At 42.1% G+C, this 25582-nt stretch overlaps 1 protein-coding gene across 4 annotated transcripts in view; it reads right to left on the bottom strand.

The window, feature by feature from the left end:
* LOC110503872 (lissencephaly-1 homolog A) overlaps positions 1–25582 on the bottom strand; it is an 86618-nt gene that overhangs the window by 17910 nt on the left and 43126 nt on the right. For all 4 annotated transcript variants that reach the window (XM_036962036.1, XM_036962034.1, XM_036962038.1 and 1 more), the window contains 3 exons: positions 7374–7458; positions 4952–5026; positions 4230–4436 (listed from right to left, as the gene is read on the bottom strand). In XM_036962036.1, coding sequence (XP_036817931.1) covers positions 4230–4436; positions 4952–5026; positions 7374–7458 — 367 coding nt within the window. The remainder of the gene's footprint in view (positions 1–4229; positions 4437–4951; positions 5027–7373; positions 7459–25582) is intronic.

Below are 25582 nucleotides of genomic sequence, written 5' to 3'. Positions count from 1 at the left end.
TACATTAATGATCTGCCTTCTGTCTGTACTGGGTCTGAAGTTCAAATGTATGCAGATGATAGTGATATGTGCATGCAAAGAGCAAACAACAAGCTGCACAATAACTCACTACTGTAATGGTCCAGGTTACAAAGTGGCTCAGTGACTCGTGTTTGCATCTCAATGTGAAAATAACTGTTTGCATGTTCTTCACAAAGAGGGCAACAGATGCTACTGAGCCATATGTCTGTGTGTCAAGTGAGAAGCTCCAGGTGGTATTTGATTTTAAGTACCTTGGCATCATTCTGGATTCCAACCTCTTTTAAAAAGCATGTGAAAAATCCAACAAAAAAAAAAAAAGACCAAATTCAACCTAGCTAATTTCCGATTTACACTAAATTGTTTGACTACAGAGGTAGCAAAACTGTTCTTCAAATCTATGATACTCGTCCACTTAACATACGGCTTGACTAGTTGGGCCCCAAGCTGGCTGTACAACATTACAACCTATTCAGTCTGTCTACAAACAGGCTTTCAAAGTGCTTGATAGGAAGCCAATAGCCATCATCAATGTTACATCCTCAGAAAGCATGAGCTCCTGAGTATTAATTAGGGACGTTTAAAAAAAAAAAAAATTTAACACCTTTATTTAATCTTTATTTAACTTGGCAAGTCAGTTAAGAACACATTCTTATTTTCAATGATGGTCTAGGAACAGTGGGTTAACTGCCTTGTTCAGGGGCAGAACGACAGATTTGTCAGCTCGGGGAATCCAATCTTGCAACCCTAACTAGTTCAACACAATAACGACCTGCTTCTCTCTCGTTGCACTCCACAAGGAGGCTGCCTGTTACGAATGCAAGCCATGGTAAGTTGCTAGCTAGCATTAAACTTATCTTATAAAAAACAATCATAATCACTAGTTAACTACACATGGTTGATGATTTTACTAGATATTATCTAGCGTGTCCTGCGTTGCATATAATCTGACTGAGCATACAAGTATCTGATTATGCGCCTGCTTCTGCCTACCACCGCTCAAACATTCATTCAAACAGCACTTTCGTGCGTTTTAACCAGCAGCTCTTCGTTGTGCGTCAAGCATTGCGCTGTTTATGACGTCAAGTCTATCAACTTGAAGTCTATGAGGCTTGTGGAACCGAAGTGAAATGGCTAGCTAGTTAGCGCACGCTAATTGTCATTGTGTTGCTGGTTCGAGCCCAGAGAGGAGCGAGGAGAGGGATGGAAGCTATACTGTTACACTGGCAATACTAAAGTGCCTATAAGAACATCCAATAGTCAAAGGTTAATGAAATACAAATGGTATAGAGGGAAATAGTCCTATAATACCTAAAATAACTACAACCTAAAACTTCTTACCTGGGAATATTGAAGACTCATGTTAAAAGGAACCACAAGCTTTCCTATGTTCTCATGTTCTGAGCAAGGAACTGAACCATTAGCTTTCTTACATGGCACATATTTTACATGGAACATATTGCACTTTTACTTTCATCTCCAACACTTTGTTTTTGCATTATTTAAACCAAATTGAACATGTTTCATTATTTACTTGAGGCTAAATTGATTTTATTGATGTATTAGATTAAGTTAAAATAAGTGTTCATTCAGTATTGTTGTAATTGTCATTATTACAAATAAATACATTTAAAAAATAAAATAAATAAAAAATATAAAATTAAAATAAAAGGCTGATTAATCGGTATCGGCTTTTATGGTCCTCCAATAAATCGGTATCGTTGTTGAAAAATCATAATCGGTCGACCTCTACTCCTAAGTTGGGAAAATCTTGTGCAATGCACAAGATTCAAGATCCTAAATGGCCTGGCTCCCCCTCCACTCAGTATTTTTGTTAAACAGAAAACCCAAACGTATGGCAGCAGATCCACAAGGTCTGCCATGAGAGGTGACTGTATAGTTCCCCTAAGGAAAAGCACCTTTAGTAAATCCGCTTTCTCTGTGAGAGCTTCCCATATCTGGAATACACTGCCATCAGACACACAACTGCACCACCTATCACACTTTCACAAAATGTATGAATACATGGCTAAAGGTCAATCAGATTTCTGATCATGATCCCTAGCTGTGTATTGCCACTTTCCATGTTGTCTGTAGCTTGTGAGGTGTGGAAACACTGTTGCTTTTATGAATTTTGTCTTGCTGCTTTTTGTTCTATGTCTTGCTTGTCCTATGTTGCTCTGTCTGTATGCTACGTCTTGCTTGTCCTATGTTGCTCTGTCTGTATGCTACGTCTTGCTTGTCCTATGTCTTGCTTGTCCTGTTGCTCTGCATGTGCTCAATGATTGTCTATATTGTAATTGTTTTTAATAACCTGCCCAGGGACTGCGGTTGAAAATTAGCCGGCTGGCTAAAACCGACACTTTTACTGAAACGTTGATTAATGTGCACTGCCCCTGTAAAAATAAAATAAACCCAAACTTGCACCAACTACACTGAACAAAAATATAAATGTAACAATTTACTAAGTTACAGTTCAGAAGGAAAATCTGTCAATTGAAATAAATTCAGTAGGCTATAATCTATGGGTTTCACATGACCAGTAATACAGATATGAATCTGTTGGTCACATATCTTTTTTTTTTTTTTTAAAGGTAGGGGTGTGGATCTGAAAACCAGTCAGTATTTGGTGGGACTACCATTTGCCTAATGCAACGTGACACATCCCCTTTGGATAGAGTTTATCATGCTGTTGATTGTGGCCTGTGGAATGTTGTTCCACTCCTCAACGGCGGTGCGAAGTTGCTGGATATTGCCGGGAACTGGAACACGTCGTCATACACGTCAATCCAGAGAATCCCAAACATGCTCAATGCATGACACATCTGGTGACATTTTCAGCTTGCAGGAATTGTGTACAGATCCTTGCGACATGGGACTGTGCATTATCATGCTGAAACATGAGGGGATGGCGACAGATAAACAGCATGAGAATGGGCCTCAGGATTTCGTCATGGTATCTCTGTGCATTCAAATTGCCATCGGTAAATGCAATTGTGTTCGTTGTCCATAGCTTATGCCTGCCCATCCAATGACCCCACCGCCACCATGGGGCACTCTATTCACAATGTTGACATTGGAAAATCGCTTGCCCACACACCACCATCTGCCCGCAACAGTTGATACTGGGATTCATCCCTAAAAAGCACACTTCTCCAGCGTGCCAGTGGCCATCGAACGTGAGCATTAACCCACTGAAGTCAGTTACAACGACAAATTGCAGTCAAGGTCAAAACCCTGACAAGCATGCAGATGAGCTTCCCGAGACGGTTTCTGGGAGTTTGTGCAGAAATTATTGGGTTGTGCAAACCCACAGCTTCATCGGCTGTCTAGTTGGCTGGTTTAAGGGTATTCCACAGATAAAGAAGAAGGATGTGGAAGTGCTGGAGTAGTTAAACATGGTTTGCGGTCGCGAGGCCGGTTGGACGTACTGCCAAATTCTCAAAATTGACGTTGGAGGCAGCTTATGGTAGATAAATGAACATTACATTATCTGGCAAACTCTGGTAGACATGGTTGCAGTCAGCATGCCAATTGCACACTCCCTTAAAACATCTGTGACATTGCACATTTTAGAGTGGCCTTTTATTGTCCCCAGCACAAGGTGCATCTGTGTAATGATCATGCTGTTTAATCAGCTTCTTCATATGCCACACCTATCAGGTGTATGGATTACCTTGGCAAAGGAAAATGCTCACTAACAGAGATGTTAACAAATTTGTGCACAGAATGAGAGAAAAAGCTTTTTGTGAGCATGGAACAATTCCAGGATCTTTTATTTCAGCTCATGAAACATGGGACCAGCACTTTACCTGTTCCGTTTATATTTTTGCTCAACATATGTTGACACCCAATTTCATGCTTTTACACCAAATATAATTGGTTCAGTGGCACGTTTTGATATTGTACAAGGACGTGAATTGGTTAAAGATGATGCAGTTCAATGGTTGGTACACAGCTCTGCAGTTGACCTTTACTGAAAAGGTACTCAAACCCAGGCCTTATTGGTTGCAGTTATACATATACAGTCAACTCCCATACAAGTGGATAAAATAAGTTGCCAGCACAGTGTTGGGGAAGTTGTTTGGGGCGGTTTGCTTGCATCCCATTTAAGTGCATCACGTTGTTTGTACATTGTTTAATTGTTTCCCTGGAGAATAACAGACAGAGTAAATACTTGTTGTTTATTATGGTTCTTATATTCTACTGACCTTTATTGTGGCGTCCTCGGAGGCAGACACCATGACACTGAAGACTGGGTGGAAGATGACACGTGTGACGGGGGAACGATGGCCGCTCAGCGCGTACTTCTCCGGCGGGCGAGGTATCCACTCTTTGGGGTCACGCTTCTGGGCTATGGGCCCACCCAAGGTTATCTCCTCCTTGGCCTCGTTCAGCTTTGACTCCAGCTCCATCACCTTGGGGGTTAGAGGGCATATGTAGACAACATTGTAATACCGTCACAATAGGATATGCAGTAACAAAGAAGGAAATTAGACATTTCTGGCACAAAATAGCTGCCGCGCTTCATCTGGTGGGAAATACATATTGGTGGTGGATGAGGTGAGTTTAGCCCTTACAACGTAAAGCACTTTGAGACGCTTGGAAAACCTCCCATTTTGGAATACAGTACGTGTATAATCTGTAAAAGCAAGCAAAAACGTCTAATATAAGCTTGCTAATGCTGATGACACATGGAAATCTCTGCTGGCTTCTTCAGTGTACTGCTAAGTAAGCACATCAAAGCCACCCATATCAAACGATCTCATATCTTAAGGGCATTAGGTTAACACATTAAATTCTTTGTTGTGTAACCTTTTTAATACGCTGTGTATAGTGAGTATCGGCTCAGATGACGGTCCGCCGCAGTCATGGGCCAAGACTAGGAGACACAATCCCCAGCTACAAAAGCATCACCTGAAACAAAACAAACCTTCTTTTGTAATCTGATGACTGAGGTCCATTTCTTTTCCAAAAGGCCAGCGTACTTCTTATCCAATTCTTCATTCTGGTTGGGAAAAAAAAAAATATTTTTTTTTGGAAAAGAACACTGCACGCACACAGAAACACACAATCTAGCACAGAACTTAGCTTAGGCCTAATCAGTGGGGCCTATGGGTCTGCATGGGGGGGCAGCTGAGATTGCAGACAGAGTCTTCGGGAACAGTAGTGTGCGCGAGCGAGAGCGCAGTAATAAGGAATGGGATTTACATCCCTACAGCCAAACATAGTCAGCCTTGAGGCTAATTGTAAACACATACACACGAAGACATACTTAGAGACAAACACATTCTTAATCCTCCTCACACAAGCTAATCTCCTGCAGACAAGGGTTTATGCCCTCACAAACCGTACACTGGGGAGGAAAATTTACTTCAGGGAGCCTGGCAGAGAGCGGCCTCCACCTGTAGAAAAAAAACTAGCAACAGGGGTGTGGAGGCCATTTTTCTAAAGGGCAAAGGAGGGACTTCTGGTACGTGTTTACAGAATGGCTAGGGTATGGAGTAAGGCGAACTTAAGTGAAACCTGTTACGGGTACTAGCCAAGATCAAGACTATCATGTTGCCTAAAAACTAGCCTACATGTTTTATTCAGGGATGGCAGAAAAGGACAAAGAAGTGGTTGGTATGTGTGGAAACGTGAGACATAGAGCCCCCCAGCTCTTGTTTAAGTTGGGGGTGCCAACGGGCCAGGGTGAGGTCGAGTTAAGTCACCTGCAGCTGAGCCCCACACTTGCCTCTGCCTCCATAGCATGCTAAATAGATGCAGTCACAGTGATCATGACTATTGTGATCAGGGTCATATTTCACTGTACCCTGTAATTACATCTGTGGCTATTAAACTCTAAAAACTCAAAGGGGTAAGGGATGGTGTTTGAGTAGAGTTGGTACGTATTTCCATTGTCTCTTCACGTGGTGTTACTAATGGGAGACGATGAAAGAGCCAAGAGGGAGATAGGTGCGTTGGGATAGGGGTAGTACAACCCCTCTTCTCTGGTGATTCAGTAAAGTACTATACCAGGTCACCAGCTTCAGCTCAGCTATCAAACAAACCATACAAAAATCTGATTGACAGGCTAGCCAGTTTCAGTGAGGGAATTATTTTGTTGCTTTATGCTAGATTTAACCCCTTTCTTTCCCCTCTTATGAGAAGAGAGAAAACGTGAATGTGTGAAGTAGTGCTGCAGGAACAGAGGGCAGGTGTGTGTACTGAAGCTGAGCTGCTGCTGCTCCTTGGAAGAAATAGCAGAGGTGTACAAGAGAACAGTTGCTGCCTCGCTCAGCGCTTGGAGTGATAAGGGGGGAGGAGGAGAGGTGATGGGGATGAAAGGAGTCGTGGCACTGTGCCTGTGAAGAGAGGGAGGAGAGAGAAATGTGATCTGCCATCTGCCGATGGCTTAACACAAAGTCAGTCAGTGCTCCGCACACACACACACACCTCCTTATCACTGTGGTCTGCCAGTCTATCTGCAGGGTGTATGTGTGCGCACGTGCGTGCGGGCCGTGCCAGACGCAAGGTGTGGCATGCTGTTTAGTATGCCATCTTCAACACCACTCTGCTCACCTAGATACCGCATTACATTATTTTAGGAGGTCTTAAAAGAAACTCGAGACAAAGGCTGTGTAAATGTATCATATGGGGAAATGCCTTCATTCTCCATTGGCATAGCCTCCTCATTTAACAGATAATGAATAGACTAGATTAAGGCAATGGAAGGCTGTTAATGGAATTGCCAGCATCATTAGGGCAGGCTTTTAACACAATCCTTCCAAAGTGCGTGCGTGTGGTGTCAGACGCATCAGAGAGCTTCTCCGTCCATAGTAATCATATATTATTCAGGCTGTTTCCACTAACAAGGGAGAAGGAAGGACTGAACACCTCTCCCATCTGTGCTATACAAATAGAGAGGTAACGACAAAGACTGGGAGAAAGAGGCAGAGGGAGCATTTACATGTTAACCTGCCACACGTCATCTTTGCTCCTTGTTTTGTCTTGTTTGAGAAGAGATTGTTCATTGCATAAATTCAAAGGGCTCTTTCATTCGGGGCTTTAGCTGCTAACTACCTGCAGTTACATTAGCTCTGATAGAGCACAGCTGGGAAGACCGGGAGAGAGGTTATCTTCAGCTTCTGTTCCACAACCCTGACTGCAGTGTCGCGTGTGTGCGCGCGAGAGACTACCTATAATCATGGCTCTAAAGCACCTTAATCGGGCTCATATGGATTCAGTCACACGTCTGCGTCAATTAAAAGGGGGAATAAAGTGGAAGTCAAAGCCGTATTGTTTGGGTAAATAGGCTTGATTGATAGTGTGTGTGTGTGTGTGTGTGTGTAATGTGTTCCATCATTACTCACCATGTCTAATTCTGCCTCCTTCTTGAAAGTTGAATAAGCCTCTTCATATCCATTGGAACGAAGATAATCAGCTATCGCTCGATTTCTGCAATAGGACAAAACAGCAATTAGTTAACTTGTTAAAAGCAGTAGAGATTAGAAGACGAGACAGACTTCATTTAGAGTCAGGGATGTGACTACAGGTAAAACAAATTAAATAAGCATGTCTGAATAACATGTAAATTGCATTGGTCTTTTGTTTGACATGCATTATAGAAAAATCACACGCACAGACCAATTTGGCACAGATAGCACATGTCTGCTGTCGATAATGAGATCTTGTTGCTCTGGGCAAATAATGGAGGAATCACTCCCCACAGAGTAGAGAGAAAATTAAAAGTAGCCTACTGTACACCACAGAAACAGCTGCATAGTTCAGACAGACAGCTATTCTATAAAATTCTTTATATTAGACGAGACAAGTGAAAGGTGAGCTAGCGGTAAGAGATGTGGAGATAAACCAGACAGAGAGGAGTCAGGCAGTCATTTCACTGTGTGACTCTTCCTCTGTTCAGGGTTGGGCCAATACACACACGTAACTGACCTGTGGGTGCAACCTGGAACTAAAGCCACGGCTGAGGCTAAATTTACCCACCCAGGGCTAGGTTATTTCAGTGCTAAAAGTCATTCAGCTGAAACGGTTGTCTGAACCAGGGTTTCCGTTAAGGAAATGTGGAGCAGGACATTAGACCGGCAACATTTTCAATTTATTGACATGCATTGGGTGCAACGTGCACAAGACTGAAGGCCACACACAAATGGTTTGTTTCATAATGCAATTAGTGGGAAAACAGTTGTCAAAGTGCACGGCACATGCAAGCGGTTTCATGTGACCGATATGAAAATATCCATTGAAGAAGTAAAAAGGGAGCTCTAATAGGCTGCTTTGAAGCAAGGTAAGACATGCCTCAATATGTATTAAAACATTCAGGTTTCAAATAATTACATATACACAACATTACCAAAGGTATTTGGACACCTGCTAGTCGAACATCTCATTCAAAATCATGGGCATTAATATAGAGTTGGTCCCCCGTTTGCTGCTATAACAGCCTCCCCTCTGGGCAGGCTTTCCACTAGATGTTGGAACATTGCTGCGGGGACTTGCTTCCATTCAGCCACAAGAGCACTAGTGAGGTCGGGCACTGATGTTGGGCGATTAGGCCTAGCTTGCAGTCAGCATTCTAGTTCATCCCAAAGGTGTTCAATGAGGTTGGGGTCTGTGCAGATCAGTCAAGCTCTTCCACATTGATCTCGACAAACCATTTATGTAGGGACCTCACTTTGTAGACAGGGCATTGTCATGCTGAAACAGGAATGGGCTTTTCCCATGCCACAAAGTTTGAAGCACAGAATCGTCTAGAATGTCACTAGGTTGTAGTGTTAAGAATTCCCTTCACTGGGACTAAGGGGCCTAGTCCGAACCATTAAAAACAGCTCCACTATGCATTAGGGCAGGTAGCGTTCTCCTGGCATCCCCCAAACCCAGATTTGTCTGTCGGACTACCAGATAGTCAAGCGCCATTAATCACTCCAGAGAACGGGTTTCCACTACTCCAATGACAACGAGCTTTACACCACACCAGCTGACGCTTTGCATTGCACATGGTGATCTAAGGCTTCTGTGAGGCTTCTGGGCCACGGAAACCCATTTCATGAAGCTACCGACGAACAGTTATTGTGCTGACGTTGCTTCCAGAGGCAGTTTGGAACTCAGTAGTGAGTGTTGCAAATGAGGACAGACGATTTTTAAGCGCTACTCACTTCAGCACTCGGCAGTCCCGTTTTGTGAGCTTGTGTGGCCTACCACTTCGTGGCTAAGCCGTTGTTGCTCCTAGACGTTTCCACTTCACAATAACACCTTTTTTTCAGTTGACAAGGGAAGCTTTCGCATGGCAGAAGATGGACAAACTGACTTGTCGGAAAGGTGGCATCCTATAACGGTGCCACGTTGAAAGTCACTGAGCTCTTCAATAAGGACATTCTACTGCCAATGTTTGTCTACGGAGAGTGCATTGCTGTGTGCTTGATTTTATACACATGTCAGCAACGGGTGTGGCTGAAAGAGCTGAATCTACTAATTTGAAGGGGTGTCCACACACTGTACACAAGTATTTTTTAAAAATGCATACTGCCTCCAGTTCATTGCAAAATGGTGTGATGCACTGATGAAGCCTGCCTTCCATTGCCGTTTGATCTCTCTTACAAAACACAGGAATAGACTTCCGACTTCTGTGCAATCGAGACATGATTATTATTAATTTTTTTAAACATAGCTCCGACTGGGAAAAATTGTTTTGAACAGTCATCCAACTCGGGAACTCCGGCTTCTTTCTAGAGCTCCGACTTTCCGACCTGAAGATCACAGACATCATGATTTGACCTCATTTTTCCGGAGTCCCCAGCTGTCTCGAATGCAGCGAAAGATACTGCAGTCTGTCTGACAGATTGTCCATTCAAAGGCTCTGTATCTGTACGCTCTACACATGTGATTAAAACAAATATACAGTACACACAGCAATTTAATTCCATAAAATTATACAAAGTAACTTAGACATAAGCATGGCCAGTCAAATGTATTTACCGCAATTGGTGAATAGCCTAATGAATGAATTGCCTAAAAAAAAGCATTATTTTGCAATGGGATTTTTTCTTTTCTTATTCTCTGACAATTAACCGACAAACGCCAGCTATTACTGGCTAACGGAAACCCTGGTCTGAATGGAATGAATTTACAGTGAGAACAGAATGTGAGTTTAAGTAGTAAAGTTCAATAGCTCGATAATAGGTGTCAAAGTTCAAGGAGGGCTTACTCTCACAGCGTTGTATGGTCTGGATGTGTGTGGGGGCATTGGGCAAGGCTATTCACCTGAGTGAGAAAATTGACCAATAAATAATTTTTTTAAAAGATGTTGGGCTTGGCAGACACACGGAGGCTGGCTGGCTTTAAAGTGGTGTGTGTGTGTGTGTGTGTGTATGTTTGACAGTCTGTCAGGACAGCATGTAGCTGGCCTTTCAGCCTGACTGCACCCAGTGCCCCATGTACCACCCTGCACTCCCCCTATTCCCCTTCCACACCTCCTGTATCCCTGCCTACTCCCAGATGACAATAGCAGTGTGATTACAACTGAAGGTCAACAGGAGGTTATCGCTCATGTGACAGCCTGCTGCAGGTCTGGTGAGGAGGTTAGTGTGTTGTGTAAAAGAGTTAAAAGGGTGTGTGTTGTGACTGTGTGTACCGTGTTTCCCTAGCTCCACCCAGGCCCAGCAGACAGAGACAGAAACCCCTGAAGCATATTGGTTGTGCGTATGTACTAGTGTTATCCTGGGCTGCAACAGAACAGTCAGTCTTACTCTGGGGCTGCTTGCCGCAGCAGACAATGGTACACTGTGGGCCTCTCAGCTGAGACGGGCAAAACAAAAAGATCCTTGGTGTCATGTACACAGATATATTAAAAGAACAACCCAAACCAGCTACAGCCTGTTCTGGCCTCCAGAAAAGCACAAAACCCTGCACAAGGGTTTCCAGAGCCAAGCGAGAGATAGACATCACCCCATTTCTCATTTCAGATTCATTAAACCCTTACAGTACCACCAAGGATTGGTAAAACTAAGCCACGAGGGTGTCCTCGGATGGGGCCACAGTGTCTCCTGACCCCTCCTGTCTCAGCCTCCAGTATTTATGCTGCAGTAGTTTGTGTGTCGGGGGGCTAGGGTCAGTTTGTTATATCTGGAGTACTTCTCCTGTCCTATTCGGTGTCCTGTGTGAATCTAAGTGTGCGTTCTCTAATTCTCTCCTTCTCTCTTTCTTTCTCTCTCTTGGAGGACCTGAGCCCTAGGACCATGCCCCAGGAATACCTGACATGATGACTCCTTGCTGTCCCCAGTCCACCTGACCGTGCTGCTGCTCCAGTTTCAACTGTTCTGCCTTATTATTATTATTCGACCATGCTGGTCATTTATGAACATTTGAACATCTTGGCCATGTTCTGTTATAATCTCCACCCGGCACAGCCAGAAGAGGACTGGCCACCCCACATAGCCTGGTTCCTTTCTAGGTTTCTTCCTAGGTTTTGGCCTTTCTAGGGAGTTTTTCCTAGCCACCGTGCTTCTACACCTGCATTGCTTGCTGTTTGGGGTTTTAGGCTGGGTTTCTGTACAGCACTTTGAGATATCAGCTGATGTACGAAGGGCTATATAAATACATTTGATTTGATCACAGCCTGTCAGTTCAAATGGGAACAAATTAGTGATAGTGGGCAGAGCAAGCAAGGTGAGCAGAGCCAAGCACGAGCTAGCGAAATGCTATTGGCACGTTCTAACATTAATTTGCATATTTCCATTATGGAACGCCTACTCTGAAGTGCCCATGTGCAATAATTCGCCATGGCACTCCTTTAAACAAGCCTTATTTTATTTTTTTATTTAAAGTCCACTCTGGATTCTAGTTTTGGGAACAGAAAACTGTATTGAGATCAAAATGTTTCATCTGTAAGAACATTTACAGATGATCAGCCAAAATGCATCTCGTTCCATCTTCTCCTGGCCAATGGGCTTCCTCTCACTACCATATTTGGTAGTGAGTGGAAACGCCAAGCTGATGCGTCACATTTTTACATCCGGTGAAATATCTGACCCCCATCCTCCATACATGGGAAGATGGGGGCCAATTCATTATTCTACCTCAGCTAGGAACAAGATGTATCAATAAGAGCAACAGAGACTGGGAAGGACAAAAGCATTCTTGTATTGGCATCAGTCAAAAATCAAGATGCTGAAGTACTGCAGTGTCGGACTGTTGAGATCCAAGCTTTTCCCTCCTCACCCTGGCTCGACCTCTGGGAGGGATTATATTAAAAAACATACCAAATTCACTATGCGGCAAGAACAGACGAGAGAGAAGGGGCAAAAGAGGGAGAGAAAAAGGAGGAAGAGAAAACAGAGGGAAAAAGAAAAAGGGAGAGGGTGGGAGAGAGAAATGGGAAGAGGACTAACAGAGTGCAAGCACGCTGGTCTCCATGGCTACCAGCCCACAGTGAGAAGAAACAGTGTGTGGCTGGTTGGTATCAGTGAGTGGGCCGCCATGGCCAGAGGTAACAAAAGACATCCTCGCTCAGAGTACATGCTGTATCTACAAACTGTTGTTTACCAATTCAACACACACACACACACAGATGTCACATATATCAACTATCCATCTAAAAACAGTGGTTGGCAAATAGATTACGTCATGCTGCTTACTTAGACAGCCAATACCCAACCCCACCCTTTTATAAAAAAATAATAAAAAAATGACATGATCATGAGAAACTCCTCTAACAAGGATTTCACCAGCTATTGCACCAATGGGAGAGCAGACAAATTAGACAAAACGTATAACAACCCTAAACATAGGCTGAATGCAGCAGAGGGTGAAATGCTGCGATTCAAATGGCAGAGACAGGACAGTGAGAGCGGTTCCATGAAGAATATACAACAAACAGAGCAAGGAGATGCTGCATTAGCTCATACAGCGCAAGCCTGTTGCCAGCCAGCCAGCTTGTTGATCACATCACGTCCTGTTGAGCTAGCTCCGCACCACACACACCTGCTTCAAGAGCCCCGCCCAGAGCAGGCTCGCTGCTGCACAGCTTTCACACTGCACTATTTATTTTATTTTATTTAACCTTGAATTAACTAGACAAGTCAGCTACCTGCCGCCCCTAAATTCACTATGAAATTCATTTAGAAGCAAGGCAAAGCGCGACAGACCTGGTGCTGCATGTAATCAAGCATCTCAGAAGGATTGCTGATATAGAATCAGTTTGGTCTTTTAGATCATAATGAATAATATTACATGGACAGGGGATGGACCGGATCCTAAATTAGCCTTCCAACTCAGAGAAACTTGTTACATACTGCCTAGTCTTACACCCTACAACAGCCCATAGAGTCAAAGACATGCACACATTTCAGTATACACTCACTCAGTCTTGATTGTGCCAATCATTACCAAGCCATGGGCTACTTAGCCATCTTCTTACTGGTCAATCAATCCAGGCTATAAAACCAGCTTTTCTGCTTCGCCAGCCAGGACACCATCTCTAACAAGGTTTCTCAAGTACACTTGACATCACAGCCGTAGACAAGATGTATAGATAGACCTGCTGAATATTTCAACACTAGCCTGTATCATTAAATGTTTTAAGCAATGTCTGAACTCTGAGGAACTGTGTCACATATAGAATTCTATTCCCTTTAGAATTTTATATCCATTTGTATATAGGTCAAGTCTTTGATCGTATATGCTGGTTGTGTGTGTAGGTATACCCTGCAGACCTGGTTTTAAAAAAGGTAGCTAGTATTCGTTTTCTTGACTGCCTGGATTACCAATTGTGTGGAATTTGCACTTTTAGGACTATTCCATTGCACCAGGCAAGCTCAATGACGTGCAGCTAAAGTATTTGAAAGATAACATGGTATTATTTGAACCCAAGTGTGGTATTGGCGTATTAAGGCTTCTATGTGGTAGACCTTAACTCTGAATAGGCTCAATGTTTTATGAGTTGCTCTGCGCTGCCTGCTGCTGTATATAGAGCATGATATCACAACCTGGGCTTGTTCTGGCTCAGTGTTACAGTGCTTCTCTCTCTGGCCTGTGAAATGATAACCTCAGTAGAAACAAACAGGGTGGAGGACCAGGCTCAGTACAGTTATAAAAAGACAAGGCCACTGACTGGCAGGCAGAGAAAGACATTACAGAAAGAGATAAACAATCAATAAATAGAAAATAGAATAAAAGCAATGTGAGAGCGCTCGCAAGAAGAAGTGGTGGGTTTCTTTATTACTTTCCCATCGCTGTTCTTGAGCAAAGAATGGGACTCTTTACAGCCCATAGTGTCCTGTGCTTGCCTGCTCTGAGTTGGAGGGATACATGGCTTAGTAGAGCGGTTAAGATCACGAAGCCATGATCACCCATGTGGAAGCCATGGAAGAGCAGCACTATTGTAAGGCACAGGAGTTACTCTGCCCACAGAGGGGGAGGGAAAGAGAAAACCAAGGGAGCGGGAAGCTTTCAAGACATTTCTATAACAAAGGATTGTGTGGAGCATGTGCCCATATTCTCTCTCCCCCTCTCTAACCATGATCCTTGTATGTACTGTACTCAACAGTTCTCTGAGTGTGTAGGAAAGGCCTTGTTGCCTCTAACATTCAGGAGTTTGAACCAATTATATAAAAGGATTGGGTCATTACAGTTGTATCCCTGGGCAACCATAAATGTCCATGAAAAAGACAAGTCAGTCATATGAATTCTGTCCAGTTAAATGCATCTGATAGGTGGGGTTGGGCTACTGCAGACTCGCATCCAAAATAGCTCCCTATTCCCTATTAGCGTACTACTTTTGACCAGTGTCTCATAGGGCTCTGGTATGGGGAATAGGGAGCTCTGGCCTAATGCAGTGCACTATGTAGGGAATAGCGTACCATGAGACTGACCCCATGTCTATGTCATTAGACAGCAGCAATTAACAGTCTTCTTACCTGCAGACATCCAGCAATTAACCCTTGGCCTACAACGGTAGCGTCACTGTGGAAATCTAATTAACATTAAAAAAATACCAATTTGTTTATTTCAGCTAGAGATATGTTTCTCAATCCACCAATATTGCTCTTCAGCATCTGCGGTGAAAGGTGGCAGAGCTAGAGCGGTGTTTGTCAGACCATGAGACATCCCGAAAAATCGTTATTCTCATGAAAACGTCTGTAGCGTTTGAAATTATTCCAGAGGGCGACTCAAAACAACGCTGCCGGAGGAGAGGGGCCAGAGCGGTCTCCTAGTGAGGCTTCGGATGCACGCACACCATGCAGCGCTTCAGAGTAAATTACTCGCTAACGTCCAGTCCCTAGTTAAAGTTTCACTTTTGGATGAATAGCGTGCCATAGTGAACTGCCTTCTACTCTGTCCCATATGCTAATATATGCATATTATTATTAGTATTGGATAGAAAACACTGACATTTCTAAAACTGTTTGAATGATGTCTGTGAGTATAACAGAACTCATATGGCAGGCAAACCTGAGAAAAATCCAACCAGGAAGTGAGACATCTGAGGTTTGTAGTTTTTCAAAGCTTGGCCTACCGAACACACAGTGAGATATGGATGAGGTTGGACTTCCTAGGGCTTCCACGAGATGTCAACTGTCTTTTGAAACTTGAATGAGGATTCTACATTTAAGGAGGGGCTCATGAGACCTGTTTGAGTCAGTGGTCTGGCAGAGAGCCTTGGTCTCATGACACGCGCTCCCGACAGAGTTACCTCGCGTTCCAGTCCTTTTTCTGAAGACAAAGGAATTCCCCGGTTGGAACATTAGTGATGTTATATGTTAAAAACATACTAACGATTGATTCCATACATTGTTTGACATGTTTCTAAAGGACTAATGGACTGTAACGGAACTTTGAGTTTTGTCTGGACGAAGTGCCTGCGCCTCATGAAGATGGATTACTGGGCTGAACACGCTAACAAGTGGCTATTTGGACATAAATGGAACAAAATGTGAATATTTATGGTGTTATTTCTAACTTTGTTGATTCCAAAATGGCGACTATTCCTCTGGTTGTTTTGGGGTCTGAGCGCAGTTCTCAGATTATGCTTTTTCCGTAAAGATTTTTTGAAATCTGACAGTGGTTGCATTAAGGAGAAGCATATCTTTAATTCTGTGAATAACACTAGGATCTTTTATCAATGTGTATTTTTAGTATTTCTGCAAAATCACTGGATGTTTTGGAATCAAAACATTACATTGGCACCTTACGTGCAGTAAACAGATTTTTGGATATAAATATGCACATTATCGAACAAAACATACATGTATTGTGTAACATGATGTCCTATGAGTGTCATATGATGAAGATCAAAGGTTAGTGATTAATTTTATCTATATTTCTGCTTTTTTTACTCCAATCTTTCACTGGAAAAGTGGCTGTTCTTTTGACTTGGCTATGACCTAACAATCACGTTGTGCTTTCACTGTAAAGCATTTTTGAAATCGGACACGATGGGTAGATTAACAAGATGTTTATTTAATTTGCTGTATTGGACTTGTTAATGTGTGAAAGTTACATATTTGTAAAAAATATTTTTGAATTTCGCACACTACCTTTTCAGCGGAATGTTGTCGAGGTGTTCCGCTAGCGGAAGCCCTGCGCTAGAAAGGTTAAGTACAAATTCTTACTTACAATGATAACCCACTGTTCCCCAGTAGGCTAACTATCTTGTTAGTTATCAGGGGCGGCTTGGGGATTCGATCTAGCAACCTTTCAGTTAGTGGCCCAACACTAACCACTAGGCTACCTGCCTAGCTGTATAGAGACAAAGTGGCGTCGCAATTCAACGGCTCAAACACCAGACGTATGTGGCAGGGCCTACAGACAATCAAGGACTACAAAAAGAATACCAGCCCTGTCGCAGACATCGAAGTCTTGCTGCCAGACAAATTAAACAATGTCTTTGCGCGCTTTGAAGACAACAGTGCCACAGACACGAACCGCTACCAAAGACTGTGGGCTCTCCTTCTCCGTGGACGATGTGATTAAAACATTTAAACGCCGGCCCAGACGGCATCCCTAGCCGAGTACTCGGAGCATGCGCAGACCATCTAGCTGGTGTGTTTACGGACTTATTCAGTCAATCCCCATCTCAGTCTGCTGTCCCCACATGCTTCAAGATGGCCACCATTATTCTTGTTCCCAAGAAAGCAAAAGGTATCTGAACTAAATAACTATCATCCCGTAGCACTCATTCTGTCATCATGAAGCGCTTTCAGAGACTAGTCAAGGATCATATCACCACCTTACCTGCCACCCTAGAACCTCTTCAATTTGCCAGTCTCAGTCAACAGTGAAGAGGCAACTCCGGGATGCAGGCCTTCTAGGCAGAGTTGCAAAGAAAAATCGACATCTCAGACTGGCCAATAAAAATAAAAGATTAATATGGGCAAAAGAACAGACACCTGACAGAGGAACTCTGCCAAAAAGGCCAGCATCCCTGAGTCGCCTCTTCACTGTTGACGTTGAGACTGGTGTTTTGCAGGTACTATTTAAAAACTTCTTAGGGCTGAGATCCCGCTAACAGGATCGATAGGACAACAGCCAGTGAAAGTGCAGGGCGCCAAATTCAAAACAGAAATCCCATAACTAAAATTCCTCAAACATAAGTATTTCACACCATTTTAAAGATACACTTCTTGTTAATCCCACCACAGTGTCCGATTTCAAAAAGGCTTTACGGCAAAAGCACCACAAACGATTATGTTAGGTCAGAGCCAAGTCACAGAAAAACAGGCATTTTTCCAGCCAAAGTGAAGTCACAAAAATCAGAAATAGAATGATCATGTTACACAGTACATATGTTTTGTTCGATAAAGTGCATATTTATATAAGAAAATCTCAGTATACATTGGGGCGTTATGTAAAGTAATCCAAAAACATCTGGTGATTTTGCAGAGAGCCACATCAATTTACAGAAATACTCAAATGTTGATGAAAATACAAGTGGTATACATGGAACTTTAGATACACTTCTCCTTAATGCAACCGCTGTGTCAGATTTCAAAAAAGCTTTACGGAAAAAGCAAACCATGCAATAATCTGAGTACGGCGCTCAGAGCCCAAAAGATCTGCCATATATTGTGCAGTCAACAGAAGTCAGAAATAACATTATAAATATTCACTTACCTTTGATGATCTTCATCAGAATGCACTCCCAGTGCAATAAATGTTTGTTTTGTTCAATAACGTCTATCATTTGTCCAAATAGCTCCTTTTGTTTGGATTTGTTTACCAAACGCTCTAACTCACGAAGGGCGTTCACTAGGAGCAGACGAAGAGTCAAAAAGTTCCGTTACAGTCCGTAGAAACATGTCAAACGTATTATAGAAGCAATCTTTAGGATGTTAACATAAATCTTCAATAATGTTCCAACCGGAGAATTCCTTGGTCTGTAGAAATGCAATGGAATGCGAGCTAACTCACGTGAACGAGCTCAAGGCATTCTGGCAGACCTCTGACTCATTCCCCACTCATTTGGCCCCCCTTCACAGTAGAAGCATCAAACAAGGTTCTAAAGACTTGACATCTAGTGGAATCCTTAGGAAGTGCAACAACCAATATCCCACTGTATCTTCAATAGGGAATGATTTAAAATATGACCAACCTCAGATTATCTACTTCCTGGTTGGATTTTTTTCTCAGGTTTTTGCCTGCCATGAGTTCTGTTATACTCACAGACATCATTCAAACAGTTTGAGTGTTTTCTATCCAAATATACTAATCATTTGCATATATTAGCAACTGGGACTGAGTAACAGGCAGTTTATTCATCCAAGCTACTCAAAACTGCCCCCAGCCATAAGAAGTTAATGAAGATGCCAGCTGAGGACTTGAGGCGTCTGTTTCTCAAACTAGACACTAATGTACTTGTCCTCTTGCGTCGGGGCGTCCCACTCTTTCTATTCCAGTTAGAGAAGGGAGCAGTACACAGCATTGTACGAGATCTTCAGTTTCTTGGCAATTTCTCACATGGAATAGCCTTCATATCTCAGAACAAGAATAGACTGACAGGTTTCAGAAGAAAGGTCTTTGTTTCTGGCCATTTTGAGCCTGTAATCGAACCCAAAAATGCTGATGCTCCAGATACTCAACTAGTCAAAAGAAGGCCAGTTTGAGTGCTTATTTAATCAGAACCGTTTTTAGCTGTGCTAACATAATTGCAAAAGGTTTTTCTAAATTATCAGTCGTTCAATAGAAAATTACTTTTACTCAAGTATGACATTTGGGTACTTATTCCACCACTGCAATTGAGTGCAGGAAATGCAGAAATTATAAGTGCTGAAATTTGTTTTGGTTGAACAGTATAGAACAATCAGAATGGAAAAAGACTAATTGAAAAAAACTTTACGTATGTGTTGCCACTCTGGATCACTCACTACTCAAAGCAAATGTAGAACCTTTGATTATTAAATAACTACAGATACTGTCCATTTCTTTAAAAAATTAAAATAAAATACCGTAATATAATATTTTGGCCATATCACCAAGCCCTACGCATCAAAGGGTTAAAAGTGTGGAAGGGCATAAAACCTTATCAATTTACCCTCTGAAATTAATTCAACCTTTTCTTTTGAAATGGGGTTGTAGATTAATTGGCTAATAAATATATAACCAGTCAAAAGTTGACACCTACTCATTCCAGGAGTTCTTTATTTTGACTCTTTTCTACATTGTAGAGTAATAGTGAAGACATCAATTATGAAATGACACGCATGGAATCATGTAGTAACCAAAAGTGTTCAACTATTCAAATATATTTTAGGTTCTTCGAAGTAGCCACCCTTTGCCTTGATGACAGCTTTACAAAAGCTTGGCATTCTTTCATCCAGAATAAATCCATCCAGAATGCATGGAATGAATTTCAATTAACAGGTGTGCCTTTGTGCAGGTTCATTTGTGGAATTTCTTTCTTTAATGAGTTTGAGCCAATCAGTTGTGATGTGACAAGGTAGGGGTGGAATACAGAAGATAGCCCTATTTGGTAAAAGACCAAGTCCATATTAAGGCAGGAACAGCTCAAATAAGCAAAGATAAATGACAGTCCATCATTGAACCTGTTATGGCTGCGATCCCTGTACAGGAATCAACATCAGGGGAAATTTCAGAGTGACAACTAAAAATACAACATCCTAACATTAAACATTCTTGAAAATGCAAGTGTCTTACATCCTTCAAAAGATTCAAATCTTGGTAATCAAACTACGTTTTCCAATTTAAAATAGCTATTACAGACAACAAATACCATGCTTTTGTTTAAGAGCAATCAACAACAGAAACATTTTTCGCCATGACAGTTTACACATTCACATCTGAAGGTAAAATTATGACTTACATTCTGATATCTTGCTCTTATTTCTCTTCCCGAGGGTCCCAGTGATCAAATGAAGTGCCGTTTTCTTTGATAAAATCAATTTTATAGCTTAAATCTAAACATTTTGTAACCCGTTTGTGCCGTGATTTCCATCTCGCATCAATTTTTTACGGCGCATTCGACAATTACACACGGTAAACCATCGTTTATCTAGTCATGGTTGGTTTCAGTGCATTCCTCTGGATGTTTGCAACACAGCCAAACGTCATTGTTTTTTTTGCGGGGAGAATTAACAGAAGTGAACTGATTTGAAGACAACGAGCAATGACTACCTTACGGACCAATCATTTTAGCGAAGCTTCATTGATGGACTGTATTTCTGCCCAATGATCTTCTTGAAATCTAGCTGGGTAGATAGCCAATGAGCTGAGGTAAACGCCAGTATGTAATGGTTTTGGGTTGGAGCACCATTCCTTGTTTGATATCGCATGTGTAACGAACTCCATTCTCGCCTTGACGATCAGAGGAGTTGCTGTGAGGCTTGTTACGCGCAGCTGTATTTCGGAAAGTTGTATTTTCAACGATTTCATTGAAGACATCATGGCGAATAAATCAGGAAAAGCGAAGTCAAAGTCTAAAGTGAAAGTGAAAAAGTGGAAGTGAGAGATTTTTTGCTTGAGGAATCTTTGAGTGTTATGATTCAAAAAGGAACTGAGGAGCTGTTTCTGCAAGGACAGGACGTACTTCTGGACGGGTAAGTGCTAATGCCGTTTTATGAAATATATATTTTTTTTAAATTTGTAATGAAATGTGTGGTTTGTTTGTGTGTATATATATATATATATTATATATATATATATATATATATATATATATATATATATATATATATATATATATATATATATATATATATATACATACATATATATATATATATATATATATATATACATATATATACATATATATACATATATACACACACACACACACACACACACACACACACACACACACACACACACCTTGCGAAAGTATTCGGCCCCCTTGAACTTTGCAACCTTTTGCCACATTTCAGGCTTCAAACATAAAGATATAAAACTGTATTTTTTTGTGAAGAATCAACAAGTGGGACACAATCATGAAGTGGAACGACATTTATTGGATATTTCAAACTTTTTTAACAAATCAAAAACTGAAAAATTGGGCGTGCAAAATCATTCAGCCCCCTTAAGTTAATACTTTGTAGCGCCACCTTTTGCTGCGATTATAGCTGTAAGTCGCTTGGGGTATGTCTCTATCAGTTTTGCACATCGAGAGACTGACATTTTTTCCCATTCCTCCTTGCAAAACAGCTCGAGCTCAGTGAGGTTGGATGGAGAGCATTTGTGAATAGCAGTTTTCAGTTCTTTCCACAGATTCTCGATTTGATTCAGGTCGGGACTTTGACTTGGCCATTCTAACACCTGGATATGTTTATTTTTGAACCATTCCATTGTAGATTTTGCTTTATGTTTTGGATCATTGTCTTGTTGGAAGAGAAATCTCCATCCCAGTCACAGGTCTTTTGCAGACTCCATCAGGTTCTTCCAGAATGGTCCTGTATTTGGCTCCATCCATCTTCCCATTAATTTTAACCATCTTCCCTGTCCCTGCTGAAGAAAAGCAGGCCCAAACCATGATGCTGCCACCACCATGTTTGACAGTGGGTATGGTGTGTTCAGTTGTGTGCTTTTATGCCAAATATAACGTTTTGCATTGTTGCCAAAAAGTTCAATTTTGGTTTCATCTGACCAGAGCACCTTCTTCCACATGTTTGGTGTCTCTCCCAGGTGGCTTGTGGCAAACTTTAAACAACACTTTTTATGGATATCTTTAAGAAATGGCTTTCTTGCCACTTTTCCATAATGGCCAGATTTGTGCAATATACGACTGATTGTTGTCCTATGGACAGAGTCTCCCACCTCAGCTGTAGATCTCTGCAGTTCATCCAGAGTGATCATGGGCCTCTTGGCTGCATCTCTGATCAGTCTTCTCCTTGTATGAGCTGAAAGTTTAGAGGGACGGCCAGGTCTTGGTAGATTTGCAGTGGTCTGATACTCCTTCCATTTCAATATTATCGCTTGCACAGTGCTCCTTGGGATGTTTAAAGCTTGGGAAATCTTTTTGTATCCAAATCCGGCTTTAAACTTCTTCACAACAGTATCTCGGACCTGCCTGGTGTGTTCCTTGTTCTTCATGATGCTCTCTGCGCTTTTGACGGACCTCTGAGACTATCACAGTGCAGGTGCATTTATACGGAGACTTGATTACACACAGGTGGATTGTATTTATCATCATCATTAGTCATTTAGGTCAACATTGGATCATTCAGAGATCCTCACTGAACTTCTGGAGAGAGTTTGCTGCACTGAAAGTAAAGGGGCTGAATAATTTTGCACGCCCAATATTGTGTTGAGGACTTCCAAAGGGTGTACTGCTTTTTTTTTTTTTTGAAACTTTTTTGTTGGTGTGTGTGTGTGTTAGAATTGCTTTTTGATATGTTGTATATAGTTATTTGCACTGTTGTATATAGTTAATTTCACTAATTCGGCCACTTGGGTACATTTGGGCAACTTGTGTGGGACACCTGGGTGACTTCATGCTAAATTTTTTATTTTTATTTTACCTTTATTTAACCAGGTAGGCAAGTTGAGAACAAGTTCTCATTTACAATTGCGACCTGGCCAAGATAAAGCAAAGCAGTTTGACAGATACAACACAGAGTTACACATGGAGTAAAACAAACATACAGTCAATAATAAAGTATAAACAAGTCTATATACAATGTGAGCAAATGAGGTGAGAAGGGAGGTAAAGGCAAAAAAGGCCTTGGTGGCAAGGTAAATACAATATAGCAAGTAAAACACTGGAATGGTAGTTTTGCAATGGAAGAATGTGCAAAGTAGAAATAAAAATAATGGGGTGCAAAGGAGCAAAATAAATAAATAAATTAAATACAGTTGGGAAAGAGGTAGTTGATAGGGCTAAATTATAGGTGGGCTATGCACAGGTGCAGTAATCTGTGAGCTGCTCTGACAGTTGGTGCTTAAAGCTAGTGAGGGAGATAAGTGTTTCCAGTTTCAGAGATTTTTGTAGTTCGTTCCAGTCATTGGCAGCAGAGAACTGGAAGGAGAGGCGGCCAAAGAAATAATTGGTTTTGGGGGTGACTAGAGAGATATACCTGCTGGAGCGTGTGCTACAGGTGGGAGATGCTATGGTGACCAGCGAGCTGAGATAAGGGGGGACTTTAGCTAGCAGGGTCTTGTAGATGACATGGAGCCTGTGGGTTTGGCGACGAGTATGAAGCGAGGGCCAGCCAACGAGAGCGTACAGGTCGCAATGGTGGGTAGTATATGGGGCTTTGGTGACAAAACGGATTGCACTGTGATAGACTGCATCCAATTTGTTGAGTAGGGTATTGGAGGCTATTTTGTAAATTACATCGCCAAAGTCGAGGATTGGTAGGATGGTCAGTTTTACAAGGGTATGTTTGGCAGCATGAGTGAAGGATGCTTTGTTGCGAAATAGGAAGCCAATTCTAGATTTAACTTTGGATTGGAGATGTTTGATATGGGTCTGGAAGGAGAGTTTACAGTCTAACCAGACACCTAAGTATTTGTAGTTGTCCACGTATTCTAAGTCAGAGCCGTCCAGAGTAGTGATGTTGGACAGGCGGGTAGGTGCAGGTAGCGATCGGTTGAAGAGCATGCATTTAGTTTTACTTGTATTTAAGAGCAATTGGAGGCCACGGAAGGAGAGTTGTATGGCATTGAAGCTTGCCTGGAGGGTTGTTAACACAGTGTCCAAAGAAGGGCCGGAAGTATACAGAATGGTGTCGTCTGCGTAGAGGTGGATCAGAGACTCACCAGCAGCAAGAGCGACCTCATTGATGTATACAGAGAAGAGAGTCGGTCCAAGAATTGAACCCTGTGGCACCCCCATAGAGACTGCCAGAGGTCCGGACAACAGACCCTCCGATTTGACACACTGAACTCTATCAGAGAAGTAGTTGGTGAACCAGGCGAGGCAATCATTTGAGAAACCAAGGCTGTTGAGTCTGCCGATGAGGATGTGGTGATTGACAGAGTCGAAAGCCTTGGCCAGATCAATGAATACGGCTGCACAGTAATGTTTCTTATCGATGGCGGTTAAGATATCGTTTAGGACCTTGAGCGTGGCTGAGGTGCACCCATGACCAGCTCTGAAACCAGATTGCATAGCAGAGAAGGTATGGTGAGATTCAAAATGGTCGGTAATCTGTTTGTTGACTTGGCTTTCGAAGACCTTAGAAAGGCATGGTAGGATAGATATAGGTCTGTAGCAGTTTGGGTCAAGAGTGTCCCCCCCTTTGAAGAGGGGGATGACCGCAGCTGCTTTCCAATCTTTGGGAATCTCAGACGACACGAAAGAGAGGTTGAACAGGCTAGTAATAGGGGTGGCAACAATTTCGGCAGATAATTGCCATGTAGCTCACCCATTCCTGAAGTTATCAGTCTGAAACTTTGCACACCTACAGTTGCCCTCTTGTGTTATCCATCAAAATTATCTCCAGCATCCTATTCTAGTACATGTGAAAGATACTACAGCAATAAAAAACAGAAAACGTATGCTCTTTCTCTTTTCTTCCATCAGATCTACTGTGTTATATTCTCCTACATTCAATGAACATTTCCACAAACTTCAGAATGTTTCCATTCAAATGATAACAAGAATATGCATATCCTTGCCTCTGGGGCTGAGCTACAGGCAGTTAGATTAGGGTATGTCTTCAGGCAGAAATTGAAAACAAAGGGATACAGCCATAACAGGTTAAAGACATGAAGGTCAGTCAATACAGAAAAATTCAAGTCCTTTGAAAGTTTTTTTCAAGTGCAATATTGAATCTGGCTCTCACGAGGACTGCCACAGGAATGGAAGATCCAGAGTTACCTATGCTGAGGAGAGTAAGTTCATTAGAGTTACCAGCTTCAGAAACTGCTGCCAAAATAAATGATTCACGGAGTCCAAGTAAGACATCTCAACATCAACTGTTCAGAAGAGACTGTGTGAATTAGGCCTTCATGGTTGAATTGCTGCAAAGAAACCACTACTAAAAGGACACCAATAAGAAGAGACTTGCTTTGGCCAAGAAACATGAGTAATGGACATTTAAACTGGTGGAAATCGGTCCTTTGGTCCGAGTCCAAATGTGAGATTTTTGGTTCCCAACCGCCGTGTCTCACC

This window comes from Oncorhynchus mykiss, chromosome 24 (genome assembly GCF_013265735.2).
Source record: "Oncorhynchus mykiss isolate Arlee chromosome 24, USDA_OmykA_1.1, whole genome shotgun sequence".
Classification (NCBI taxonomy): domain Eukaryota; kingdom Metazoa; phylum Chordata; class Actinopteri; order Salmoniformes; family Salmonidae; genus Oncorhynchus; species Oncorhynchus mykiss.
This window is presented reverse-complemented; position numbering and strand designations above follow the sequence as displayed.